This window comes from Heterodontus francisci, unplaced genomic scaffold (assembly GCF_036365525.1).
Source record: "Heterodontus francisci isolate sHetFra1 unplaced genomic scaffold, sHetFra1.hap1 HAP1_SCAFFOLD_1550, whole genome shotgun sequence".
NCBI lineage: Eukaryota > Metazoa > Chordata > Chondrichthyes > Heterodontiformes > Heterodontidae > Heterodontus > Heterodontus francisci.
This window is the reverse complement of record NW_027140518.1, coordinates 16992-29685: the sequence shown is the minus strand read 5'-3', so window position 1 is coordinate 29685 and position 12694 is coordinate 16992. Positions and strand designations below refer to the sequence as shown.

At 54.8% G+C, this 12694-nt stretch overlaps 1 protein-coding gene across 1 annotated transcript in view; it reads left to right on the top strand.

The window, feature by feature from the left end:
- Positions 1-9693, top strand: part of LOC137360044 (non-homologous end joining factor IFFO1-like) — a gene marked incomplete at both ends in the record, with an annotated part of 31453 nt that extends 21760 nt beyond the window's left edge. Inside the window, one exon of the mRNA XM_068025642.1 lies at positions 9601-9693. Within this exon, the coding sequence (XP_067881743.1) occupies positions 9601-9693 (93 nt within the window). The remainder of the gene's footprint in view (positions 1-9600) is intronic.
- Between the last annotated feature and the right edge of the window lie 3001 nt (positions 9694-12694).

Here is a 12694-nt window from a genome sequence, read left to right as displayed (position 1 = left end):
TGTGTGGTGATGGTGTAGTGTGTGTGTGTGGTGATGGTGTGGTGTGTGTGTGTGTGGAGATGGTGGTGTAGTGTGTGTGTGGTGATGGTGTAGTGTGTGTGTGTGGTGATGGTGTAGTGTGTGTGTGTGGTGATGGTGTTGTGTGTGTGGTGATGGTGTTGTGTGTGTGTGTGTGTGTGGTGATGGTGCAGTGTGTGTGTGTGTGGTGATGGTGTAGTGTGTGTGTGTGTGGTGATTGTGGTGATGGTGTTGTGTGTGTGTGTGGTGATGGTGCAGTGTGTGTGTGTGTGTGGTGATGGTGTAGTGTGTGTGTGTGTGGTGATGGTGTAGTGTGTGTGTGTGGTGATGGTGTAGTGTGTGTGTGGTGATGGTGTAGTGTGTGTGTGTGTGTGGTGATGGTGTAGTGTGTGTGTGTGTGTGGTGATGGTGTAGTGTGTGTGTGTGGTGATGGTGTAGTGTGTGTGTGTGGTGATGGTGTAGTGTGTGTGTGTGTGGTGATGGTGTAGTGTGTGTGTGTGTGGTGATGGTGTAGTGTGTGTGTGTGTGTGGTGATGGTGTAGTGTGTGTGTGTGTGTGGTGATGGTGTAGTGTGTGTGTTTGTGGTGATGGTGTAGTGTGTGTGTGTGTGTGTGGTGATGGTGTAGTGTGTGTCTGTGGTGATGGTGTAGTGTGTGTGTGTGTGTGGTGATGGTGTAGTGTGTGTGTGTGTGTGGTGATGGTGTAGTGTGTGTGTGTGTGTGGTGATGGTGTAGTGTGTGTGTGTGGTGATGGTGTAGTGTGTGTGTGTGTGTGTGGTGATGGTGTAGTGTGTGTCTGTGGTGATGGTGTAGTGTGTGTGTGTGTGTGGTGATGGTGTAGTGTGTGTGTGGTGATGGTGTAGTGTGTGTGTGTGTGTGGTGATGGTGTAGTGTGTGTGTGTGGTGATGGTGTAGTGTGTGTGTGTGTGGTGATGGTGTAGTGTGTGTGTGTGTGGTGATGGTGTAGTGTGTGTGTGTGTGGTGATGGTGTAGTGTGTGTGTGTGGTGATGGTGTAGTGTGTGTGTGTGGTGATGGTGTAGTGTGTGTGTGTGTGTGTGGTGATGGTGTAGTGTGTGTCTGTGGTGATGGTGTAGTGTGTGTGTGTGGTGATCGTGCAGTGTGTGTGTGTGGTGATGGTGTAGTGTGTGTGTGTGGTGATGGTGTAGTGTGTGTGTGTGGTGATGGTGTAGTGTGTGTGTGTGGTGATGGTGTAGTGTGTGTGTGTGGTGATGGTGTAGTGTGTGTGTGTGGTGATGGTGTAGTGTGTGTGTGTGTGGTGATGGTGTAGTGTGTGTGTGGTGATGGTGTAGTGTGTGTGTGGTGATGGTGTAGTGTGTGTGTGGTGATGGTGTAGTGTGTGTGTGTGTGGTGATGGTGTAGTGTGTGTGTGTGTGGTGATGGTGTAGTGTGTGTGTGTGTGGTGATGGTGTAGTGTGTGTGTGTGTGGTGATGGTGCAGTGTGTGTGTGTGTGGTGATGGTGTAGTGTGTGTGTGTGGTGATGGTGTAGTGTGTGTGTGTGGTGATGGTGTAGTGTGTGTGTGTGTGGTGATGGTGTAGTGTGTGTGTGTGTGGTGATGGTGTAGTGTGTGTGTGTGGTGATGGTGTAGTGTGTGTGTGGTGATGGTGTAGTGTGTGTGTGTGGTGATGGTGTAGTGTGTGTGTGTGTGGTGATGGTGTAGTGTGTGTGTGTGTGGTGATGGTGTAGTGTGTGTGTGGTGATGGTGTAGTGTGTGTGTGGTGATGGTGTAGTGTGTGTGTGGTGATGGTGTAGTGTGTGTGTGGTGATGGTGTAGTGTGTGTGTGTGTGGTGATGGTGTAGTGTGTGTGTGTGTGGTGATGGTGTAGTGTGTGTGTGTGTGGTGATGGTGCAGTGTGTGTGTGTGTGGTGATGGTGTAGTGTGTGTGTGTGTGTGGTGATTGTGGTGATGGTGCAGTGTGTGTGTGTGTGGTGATGGTGCAGTGTGTGTGTGTGTGGTGATGGTGTAGTGTGTGTGTGTGTGTGTGGTGATTGTGGTGATGGTGTCGTGTGTGTGTGTGTGTGGTGATGGTGTAGTGTGTGTGTGTGTGGTGATGGTGTACTGTGTGTGTGTGTGGTGATGGTGTAGTGTGTGTGTGTGTGGTGATGGTGTTGTGTGTGTGTGTGTGGTGATGGTGTAGTGTGTGTGTGTGTGTGGTGATGGTGTAGTGTGTGTGTGTGTGGTGATGGTGTAGTGTGTGTGTGTGTGTGGTGATGGTGTAGTGTGTGTGTGGTGATGGTGTAGTGTGTGTGTGGTGATGGTGTAGTGTGTGTGTGGTGATGGTGTAGTGTGTGTGTGGTGATGGTGTAGTGTGTGTGTGGTGATGGTGTAGTGTGTGTGTGGTGATGGTGTAGTGTTTGTGTGGTGATGGTGTAGTGTGTGTGTGGTGATGGTGTTGTGTGTGTGTGTGGTGATGGTGTTGTGTGTGTGTGTGGAGATGGTGGTGTAGTGTGTGTGTGGTGATGGTGTAGTGTGTGTGTGTGGTGATGGTGTAGTGTGTGTGTGTGGTGATGGTGTAGTGTGTGTGTGTGGTGATGGTGTAGTGTGTGTGTGTGGTGATGGTGTAGTGTGTGTGTGTGTGTGGTGATGGTGTAGTGTGTGTGTGTGTGGTGATGGTGTAGTGTGTGTGTGTGGTGATGGTGTAGTGTGTGTGTGTGGTGATGGTGTAGTGTGTGTGTGTGGTGATGGTGTAGTGTGTGTGTGTGTGTGTGGTGATGGTGTAGTGTGTGTGTGTGTGTGGTGATGGTGTAGTGTGTGTGTGTGTGTGGTGATGGTGTAGTGTGTGTGTGTGTGTGGTGATGGTGTAGTGTGTGTGTGTGTGGTGATGGTGTCGTGTGTGTGTGTTGATGGTGTCGTGTGTGTGTGGTGATGGTGTAGTGTGTGTGTGGTGATGGTGTTGTGTGTGTGTGTGGAGATGGTGGTGTAGTGTGTGTGTGGTGATGGTGTTGTGTGTGTGTGTGGTGATGGTGTTGTGTGTGTGTGTGGTGATGGTGTTGTGTGTGTGTGTGGTGATGGTGGTGCAGTGTGTGTGTGGTGATGGTGTTGTGTGTGTGTATGGTAATGGTGTTGTGTGTGTGTGTGGTGATGGTGTAGTGTGTGTGTGTGGTGATGGTGATGGTGTTGTGTGTGTGTGTGGTGATGGTGTTGTGTGTGTGTGTGGAGATGGTGGTGTAGTGTGTGGGTGGTGATGGTGTTGTGTGTGTGTGTGGTGATGGTGTTTGTGTGTGTGGTGATGGTGTTGTGTGTGTGTGTGGTGATGGTGTTGTGTGTGTGTGTGGTGATGGTGTGTGTGTGTGTGTGGTGATGGTGTTGTGTGTGTGTGTGGTGATGGTGTTGTGTGTGTGTGTGGTGATGGTGTTGTGTGTGTGTGGTGATGGTGTTGTGTGTGTGTGGTGATGGTGTTGTGTGTGTGTGTGTGGTGATGGTGTAGTGTGTGTGTGGTGATGGTGTAGCGTGTGTGTGGTGATGGTGTTGTGTGTGTGTGTGGAGATGGTGGTGTAGTGTGTGTGTGGTGATGGTGTTGTGTGTGTGTGTGGTGATGGTGTTGTGTGTGTGTGTGGAGATGGTGGTGTAGTGTGTGTGTGGTGATGGTGTTGTGTGTGTGTGTGGTGATGGTGTTGTGTGTGTGTGTGGTGATGGTGTAGTGTGTGTGTGGTGATGGTGTAGTGTGTGTGTGGTGATGGTGTTGTGTGTCTGTGTGGTGATGGTGTTGTGTGTGTGTGTGGAGATGGTGGTGTAGTGTGTGTGTGGAGATGGTGGTGTAGTGTGTGTGTGGAGATGGTGGTGTAGTGTGTGTGTGGAGATGGTGGTGTAGTGTGTGTGTGGAGATGGTGGTGTAGTGTGTGTGTGGTGATGGTGTAGTGTGTGTGTGTGGTGATGGTGATGGTGTAGTGTGTGTGTGGTGATGGTGTAGTGTGTGTGTGGTGATGGTGTAGTGTGTGTGTGGTGATGGTGTTGTGTGTCTGTGTGGTGATGGTGTTGTGTGTGTGTGTGGAGATGGTGGTGTAGTGTGTGTGTGGAGATGGTGGTGTAGTGTGTGTGTGGAGATGGTGGTGTAGTGTGTGTGTGGAGATGGTGGTGTAGTGTGTGTGTGGTGATGGTGTAGTGTGTGTGTGTGGTGATGGTGATGGTGTTGTGTGTGTGTGTGGTGATGGTGTTGTGTGTGTGTGTGGAGATGGTGGTGTAGTGTGTGTGTGGTGATGGTGTAGTGTGTGTGTGTGGTGATGGTGTAGTGTGTGTGTGTGGTGATGGTGTGGTGTGTGTGTGTGTGGAGATGGTGGTGTAGTGTGTGTGTGGTGATGGTGTAGTGTGTGTGTGTGGTGATGGTGTTGTGTGTGTGTGTGGAGATGGTGGTGTAGTGTGTGTGTGGTGATGGTGTTGTGTGTGTGGAGATGGTGTAGTGTGTGTGTGTGGTGATGGTGTTGTGTGTGCGTGTGGAGATGGTGTTGTGTGTGTGTGTGGTGATGGTGTTGTGTGTGTGTGTGGAGATGGTGGTGTAGTGTGTGTGTGTGTGTGGTGATGGTGTTGTGTGTGTGTGTGGAGATGATGGTGTTGTGTGTGTGTGTGGTGATGGTGTTGTGTGTGTGTGTGGAGATGGTGGTGTAGTGTGTGTGTGGAGATGGTGGTGTAGTGTGTGTGTGGAGATGGTGTAGTGTGTGTGTGGAGATGGTGTAGTGTGTGTGTGGAGATGGTGTAGTGTGTGTGTGGAGATGGTGTAGTGTGTGTGTGTGGTGATGGTGTTGTGTGTGTGTGTGGAGATGGTGGTGTAGTGTGTGTGTGGTGATGGTGTTGTGTGTGTGTGTGGTGATGGTGTTGTGTGTGTGTGTGGAGATGGTGGTGTAGTGTGTGTGTGGTGATGGTGGTGTAGTGTGCGTGTGGTGATGGTGGTGTAGTGTGTGTGTGGTGATGGTGTTGTGTGTGTGTGTGGAGATGGTGGTGCAGTGTGTGTGTGGTGATGGTGTTGTGTGTGTGTGTGGTGATGGTGGTGTAGTGTGTGTGTGGAGATGGTGTTGTGTGTGTGTGTGGAGATGGTGGTGTAGTGTGTGTGTGGTGATGGTGTAGTGTGTGTGTGTGGTGATGGTGTAGTGTGTGTGTGTGGTGATGGAGTGGTGTGTGTGTGTGTGGAGATGGTGGTGTAGTGTGTGTGTGGTGATGGTGTAGTGTGTGTGTGTGGTGATGGTGTTGTGTGTGTGTGTGGAGATGGTGATGGTGTTGTGTGTGTGTGTGGTGATGGTGTTGTGTGTGTGTGTGGTGATGGTGTTGTGTGTGTGTGTGGAGATGGTGGTGTAGTGTGTGTGTGGTGATGGTGTAGTGTGTGTGTGTGGTGGTGTTGTGTGTGTGTGGTGATGGTGTAGTGTGTGTGTGTGGTGATGGTGTAGTGTGTGTGTGTGGTGATGGTGTAGTGTGTGTGTGTGTGGTGATGGTGTAGTGTGTGTGTGGTGATGGTGTAGTGTGTGTGTGGTGATGGTGTAGTGTGTGTGTGGTGATGGTGTAGTGTGTGTGTGTGTGGTGATGGTGTAGTGTGTGTGTGTGTGGTGATGGTGTAGTGTGTGTGTGTGTGGTGATGGTGTAGTGTGTGTGTGTGTGGTGATGGTGCAGTGTGTGTGTGTGTGGTGATGGTGTAGTGTGTGTGTGTGGTGATGGTGTAGTGTGTGTGTGTGTGGTGATGGTGTAGTGTGTGTGTGTGTGGTGATGGTGTAGTGTGTGTGTGTGGTGATGGTGTAGTGTGTGTGTGGTGATGGTGTAGTGTGTGTGTGGTGATGGTGTTGTGTGTGCGTGTGGAGATGGTGTTGTGTGTGTGTGTGGTGATGGTGTGTGTGTGTGTGGAGATGGTGGTGTAGTGTGTGTGTGGTGATGTGTGTGTGTGTGGAGATGGTGGTGTAGTGTGTGTGTGGTGATGGTGTTGTGTGTGTGTGTGGTGATGGTGTTGTGTGTGTGTGTGGTGATGGTGTTGTGTGTGTGTGTGGAGATGGTGGTGTAGTGTGTGTGTGGTGATGGTGTTGTGTGTGTGTGTGGAGATGGTGGTGTAGTGTGTGAGTGGTGATGGTGTTGTGTGTGTGTGTGGAGATGGTGTAGTGTGTGTGTGGTGATGGTGTGTGTGTGTGTGGTGATGGTGTTGTGTGTGTGTGTGGTGATGGTGTTGTGTGTGTGTGTGGGGAGATGGTGGTGTAGTGTGTGTGTGGTGATGGTGTAGTGTGTGTGTGTGGTGATGGTGGTGTAGTGTGTGTGTGGAGATGGTGGTGTAGTGTGTGTGTGGTGATGGTGTTGTGTGTGTGTGTGGTGATGGTGTTGTGTGTGTGTGTGGTGATGGTGTTGTGTGTGTGTGGGGAGATGGTGGTGTAGTGTGTGTGTGGTGATGGTGTAGTGTGTGTGTGTGGTGATGGTGTAGTGTGTGTGTGTGGTGATGGTGGTGTAGTGTGTGTGTGGAGATGGTGGTGTAGTGTGTGTGTGGAGATGGTGGTGTAGTGTGTGTGCGGTGATGGTGTTGTGTGTGTGTGTGGTGATGGTGGTGTAGTGTGTGTGTGTGGTGATGGTGTTGTGTGTGTGTGTCTAGATGGTGTGTGTGTGTGTGGTGATGGTGTTGTGTGTGTGTGTGGAGATGGTGTTGTGTGTGTGTGTGTGGTGATGGTGTAGTGTGTGTGTGGTGATGGTTTAGTGTGTGTGTGTGTGTGGTGATGGTGTTGTGTGTGTGTGTGGTGATGGTGTAGTGTGTGTGTGTGGTGATGGTGTTGTGTGTGTGTGGAGATGGTGTTGTGTGTGTGTGGTGATGGTGTAGTGTGTGTGTGGTGATGGTTTAGTGTGTGTGTGTGTGTGGTGATGGTGTAGTGTGTGTGTGGTGATGGTGTAGTGTGTGTGTGGTGATGGTGTAGTGTGTGTGTGGTGATGGTGTAGTGTGTGTGTGTGGGCGGTGATGGTGTAGTGTGTGTGTGTGTGTGGTGATGGTGTAGTGTGTGTGTGTGTGTGGTGATGGTGTAGTGTGTGTGTGTGTGTGGTGATGGTGTAGTGTGTGTGTGTGTGTGGTGATGGTGTTGTGTGTGTGTGGAGATGGTGTTGTGTGTGTGTGGAGATGGTGTTGTGTGTGTGTGGTGATGGTGTAGTGTGTGTGTGTGTGTGGTGATGGTGTAGTGTGTGTGTGTGTGTGGTGATGGTGTAGTGTGTGTGTGGTGATGGTGTAGTGTGTGTGTGGTGATGGTGTAGTGTGTGTGTGGTGATGGTGTAGTGTGTGTGTGGTGATGGTGTAGTGTGTGTGTGTGGGCGGTGATGGTGTAGTGTGTGTGTGTGTGTGGTGATGGTGTAGTGTGTGTGTGTGTGTGGTGATGGTGTAGTGTGTGTGTGTGTGTGGTGATGGTGTAGTGTGTGTGTGTGTGCGGTGATGGTGTAGTGTGTGTGTGGTGATGGTGCAGTGTGTGTGTGTGTGCGGTGATGGTGCAGTGTGTGTGTGTGTGCGGTGATGGTGTAGTGTGTGTGTGTGTGTGTGGTGATGGTGTAGTGTGTGTGTGTGTGTGGTGATGGTGTAGTGTGTGTGTGTGTGGTGATGGTGTAGTGTGTGTGTGTGGGTGGTGATGGTGTAGTGTGTGTGTGGTGATGGTGTAGTGTGTGTGTGTGGGCGGTGATGGTGTAGTGTGTGTGTGTGTGTGTGGTGATGGTGTAGTGTGTGTGTGTGTGTGGTAATGGTGTAGTGTGTGTGTGGTGATGGTGCAGTGTGTGTGTGCAGTGATGGTGTAGTGTGTGTGTGTGTGCGGTGATGGTGTTGTGTGTGTGTGTGCGGTGATGGTGTAGTGTGTGTGTGTGTGGTGATGGTGTAGTGTGTGTGTGTGTGTTGTGATGGTGTAGTGTGTGTGAGTGGTGATGGTGTAGTGTGTGTGTGTGTGGTGATGGTGTAGTGTGTGTGTGTGTGTGGTGATGGTGTAGTGTGTGTGTGGTGATGGTGTAGTGTGTGTGTGTGGGCGGTGATGGTGTAGTGTGTGTGTGTGTGTGGTAATGGTGTAGTGTGTGTGTGGTGATGGTGCAGTGTGTGTGTGTGTGCGGTGATGGTGTAGTGTGTGTGTGCGGTGATGGTGTAGTGTGTGTGTGCGGTGATGGTGTAGTGTGTGTGTGTGTGTGTGGTGATGGTGTAGTGTGTGTGTGGTGATGGTGTAGTGTGTGTGTGGTGATGGTGTAGTGTGTGTGTGTGTGGTGATGGTGTAGTGTGTGTGTGTGTGGTGATGGTGTAGTGTGTGTGTGTGTGGTGATGGTGTAGTGTGTGTGTGTGTGTGTGGTGATGGTGTAGTGTGTGTGTGGTGATGGTGTAGTGTGTGTGTGGTGATGGTGTAGTGTGTGTGTGGTGATGGTGTAGTGTGTGTGTGGTAATGGTGTAGTGTGTGTGTGTGTGGTGATGGTGTAGTGTGTGTGTGTGTGTGGTGATGGTGTAGTGTGTGTGTGTGTGGTGATGGTGTAGTGTGTGTGTGTGTGGTGATGGTGTAGTGTGTGTGTGTGTGTGGTGATGGTGTAGTGTGTGTGTGTGTGTGGTGATGTTGTAGTGTGTGTGTGTGTGTGGTGATGTTGTAGTGTGTGTGTGTGGGCGGTGATGGTGTAGTGTGTGTGTGTGGGCGGTGATGGTGTAGTGTGTGTGTGTGTGTGGTGATGGTGTAGTGTGTGTGTGTGTGTGTGGTAATGGTGTAGTGTGTGTGTGTGCAGTGATGGTGTAGTGTGTGTGTGTGTGCGGTGATGGTGTAGTGTGTGTGTGTGTGTGCGGTGATGGTGTAGTGTGTGTGTGTGTGTGTGGTGATGGTGTAGTGTGTGTGTGGTGATGGTGTAGTGTGTGTGTGTGTGGTGATGGTGTAGTGTGTGTGGTGATGGTGTAGTGTGTGTGTGTGTGTGTGGTGATGGTGTAGTGTGTGTGTGTGTGTGGTGATGGTGTAGTGTGTGTGTGTGTGTGGTGATGGTGTAGTGTGTGTGTGTGTGTGGTGATGGTGTAGTGTGTGTGTGGTGATGGTGTGTGTGTGTGTGTGTGGTGATGGTGTAGTGTGTGTGTGGTGATGGTGTAGTGTGTGTGTGGTGATGGTGTAGTGTGTGTGTGGTGATGGTGTAGTGTGTGTGTGTGGGCGGTGATGGTGTAGTGTGTGTGTGTGTGTGGTGATGGTGTAGTGTGTGTGTGTGTGTGGTGATGGTGTAGTGTGTGTGTGTGTGTGGTAATGGTGTAGTGTGTGTGTGGTGATGGTGCAGTGTGTGTGTGTGTGCAGTGATGGTGTAGTGTGTGTGTGTGTGTGCGGTGATGGTGTAGTGTGTGTGTGGTGATGGTGTAGTGTGTGTGTGGTGATGGTGTAGTGTGTGTGTGGTGATGGTGTAGTGTGTGTGTGTGTGGTGATGGTGTAGTGTGTGTGTGTGTGGTGATGGTGTCGTGTGTGTGTGTGTGTGGTGATGGTGTAGTGTGTGTGTGGTGATGGTGTAGTGTGTGTGTGTGGGCGGTGATGGTGTAGTGTGTGTGTGTGGTGATGTGGGATGAGGGGTTTTTGGGGAATGAGGGGGTAAAGGGGGTGATGACAGGGTAAATCTACCACCCTCATGCTGATAATCCTCCTACAGCAGGAAGAGAGTTTGGAGAAAGTGATTAAAGACACCGAATGTCTCTTCAAAACACGCGAGAAGGAATATCAAGAAACCATCGACCAGATCGAGGTGAGAGGTTCTTCAAAAACCCCTGAGCTACACCCTCCCTCCCTTACACCCTCCCTCCATTACTCCCTCCCTTCCTCCCTCCCTCCCTCCCTCCAATCTTCCCTCCCTCCCTCCAATCTTCCCTCCCTCCCTCCAATCTTCCCTCCCTCCCTCCAATCTTCCCTCCCTCCCTAACTCCAATCTTCCCTCCCTCCCTCACTCCAATCTTTCCTCCCTCCCACACTCCAATCTTTCCTCCCTCACTCCAATCTTCACTCCCTCACTCCAAACATTCCTTCCCTCCCTCCCCTCCTTCCCTCCCTTCGTTATTCCCTCCCTTCGTCATTCCTGCCCTCCCTCCCTTTTCCCTCCCTCTTCCCTCCCTCCATCCTTCTTTCCCTCGCTCCATCCTTCCGTCCTTCCCTCCCTCCCTCCGTCCTTCCCTCCCTCCCTCCGTCCTTCCATCCCTCCCTCCGTCCTTCCATCCCTCCCTCCGTCCTTCCCTCCCTCCCTTTTCCATCTCTCCATCCTTCTGTCCTTCCATCCCTCCGTCCGTCCTTCCAACCCTCCGTCCGTCCTTCCAACCCTCCGTCCGTCCTTCCAACCCTCCGTCTGTCCTTCCATCCCTCCGTCCGTCCTTCCATCCCTCCGTCCGTCCTTCCATCCCTCCGTCCGTCCTTCCATCCTTCCGTCCGTCCTTCCATCCCTCCCTCCGTCCTTCCATCCTCCCTCCTTGCATCCCTCCTTCCCGCCCACCTTCCCTCCCTCCTTCCCTCCCTTCCCTCCCTTCCCTCCCGTCCCTCCCTCCCGTCCCTCCCTCCCGTCCCTCCCTCCCGTCCCTCCCTCCCGTCCCTCCCTCCCGTCCCTCACTCCCGTCCCTCACTCCCTTCCCTCACTCCCTTCCCTCACTCCCTTCCCTCACTCCCTTCCCTCCCTCCGTCCAGCCTACCCTTTCTCCCACCTTCCCTCTGTCATTCCCTCCATCCGTCCTTCCCTCCCCTCCACCGTCTCCTTCCCTCCCCTCCCCCGTCCCCTTCCCTCCGCTTCCATTCCCTCCCCTCCCCCGCCCCCTTCCATTCCCTCCCCTCCCCCGCCCCCTTCCATTCCCTCACCTCCCCCGCCCCCTTCCATTCCCTCACCTCCCCGCCCCCTTCCATTCCCTCACCTCCCCCGCCCCCTTCCATTCCCTCCCCTCCCCCGCCCCCTTCCATTCCCTCCCCTCCCCCGCCCCCTTCCATTCCCTCCCCTCCCCCGCCCCCTTCCATTCCCTCCCCTCCCCCGCCCCCTTCCATTCCCTCCCCTCCCCCGCCCCCGCCCCCTTCCATTCCCTCCCCTCCCCCGTCCCCTTCCATTCCCTCCCCTCCCCCGTCCCCTTCCATTCCCTCCCCTCCCCGTCCCATTCCCTTCCCTCCCCTCCCCCGTCCCCTTCCATTCCCTCCCCTCCCCCGTCCCCTTCCATTCCCTCCCCTCCCCCGTCCCCTTCCATTCCCTCCCCTCCCCCGTCCCCTTCCATTCCCTCCCCTCCCCCGTCCCCTTCCAATCCCTCCCCTCCCCCGTCCCCTTCCAATCCCTCCCCTCCCCCGTCCCCTTCCATTCCCTCCCCTCCCCAGTCCCCTTCCCTCCCCTTCCATTCCCTCCCCTCCCCCTTCCATTCCCTCCCCTCCCCCGCCCCCTTCCATTCCCTCCCCTCCCCCGCCCCCTTCCATTCCCTCCCTTCCCCCGCCCCCTTCCATTCCCTCCCCTCCCCCGCCCCCTTCCATTCCCTCCACTCCCCGTCCCCTCCCATTCCCTCCCCTCCCCTCCCCTGTCCCCTTCCATTCCCTCCCCTCCCCTCCCCCGTCCGCTTCCATTCCCTCCCCTCCCCCGTCCGCTTCCATTCCCTCCCCTCCCCCGTCCGCTTCCATTCCCTCCCCTCCCCCGTCCGCTTCCATTCCCTCCCCTCCCCCGTCCGCTTGCCTCCCCTCCCCCGTCCGCTTGCCTCCCCTCCCCCGTCCGCTTGCCTCCCTTCCCCCGTCCGCTTGCCTCCCCTCCCCCGTCCGCTTGCCTCCCCTCCCCCGTCCCCTTCCCTCCCCTCCACCGTCCCCTTCCCTCCCCTCCACCGTCCCCTTCCCTCCCCTCCACCGTCTCCTTCCATCCACCGTCCCCTTCCATCCACCGTCTCCTTCCCTCCCCTCCCCTTCCCTCCCCTCCCCTTCGCTCCCCTCCCCTTCGCCCCCCTTCGCCGTCCCCTTCCCTCCCCCGTCCGTTTCCCTCCACCGTCTCCTTCCCTCCCCTCCACCGTCTCCTTCCCTCCCCTCCACCGTCTCCTTCCCTCCCCTCCACCGTCTCCTTCCCTCCCCTCCACCGTCTCCTTCCCTCCCCTCCACCTTCCCCTTCCCTCCTCTCCCCCGTCCCCTTCCGTCCCCTTCCATTCCCTCCCCCCCCCCGTCCCCTTCCATTCCCTCCCCTCCCCCGTCCCCTACTCCGTCCCCTTCCATTCCCTCCCCCCCCCCGTCCCCTTCCATTCCCCCCCCCCCCGTCCCCTTCCATTCCCTCCCCCCCCCCCCCGTCCCCTTCCATTCCCTCCCCTCCCCCGTCCCCTTCCATTCCCTCCCCTCCCCCGTCCCCTTCCATTCCCTCCCTCCCCCCGTCCGCATCCCTCCCCTCCCCCCGTCTGCTTCCCTCCCCTCCACCGTCTCCTTCCCTCCCCTCCACCGTCCCCTTCCATTCCCTCCCCTCCCCCGTCCGCTTCCCTCCCCCCGTCTGCTTCCCTCCCCTCCACCGTCTCCTTCCCTCCCCTCCCCCGTCCCATTCCATTCCCTCTCCTCCACATTCCCCTTCCCTCTCCTCCGCCGTCTCCTTCCCTCCCCTCCGCCGTCTCCTTCCCTCCCCTCCGCCGTCTCCTTCCCTCCCCTCCGCCGTCGCCTTCCCTCCCCTCCGCCGTCTCCTTCCCTCCCCTCCGCCGTCTCCTTCCCTCCCCTCCACCGTCTCCTTCCCTCCCCTCCACCTTCCCCTTCCCTCCTCTCCCCCGTCCCCTTCCGTC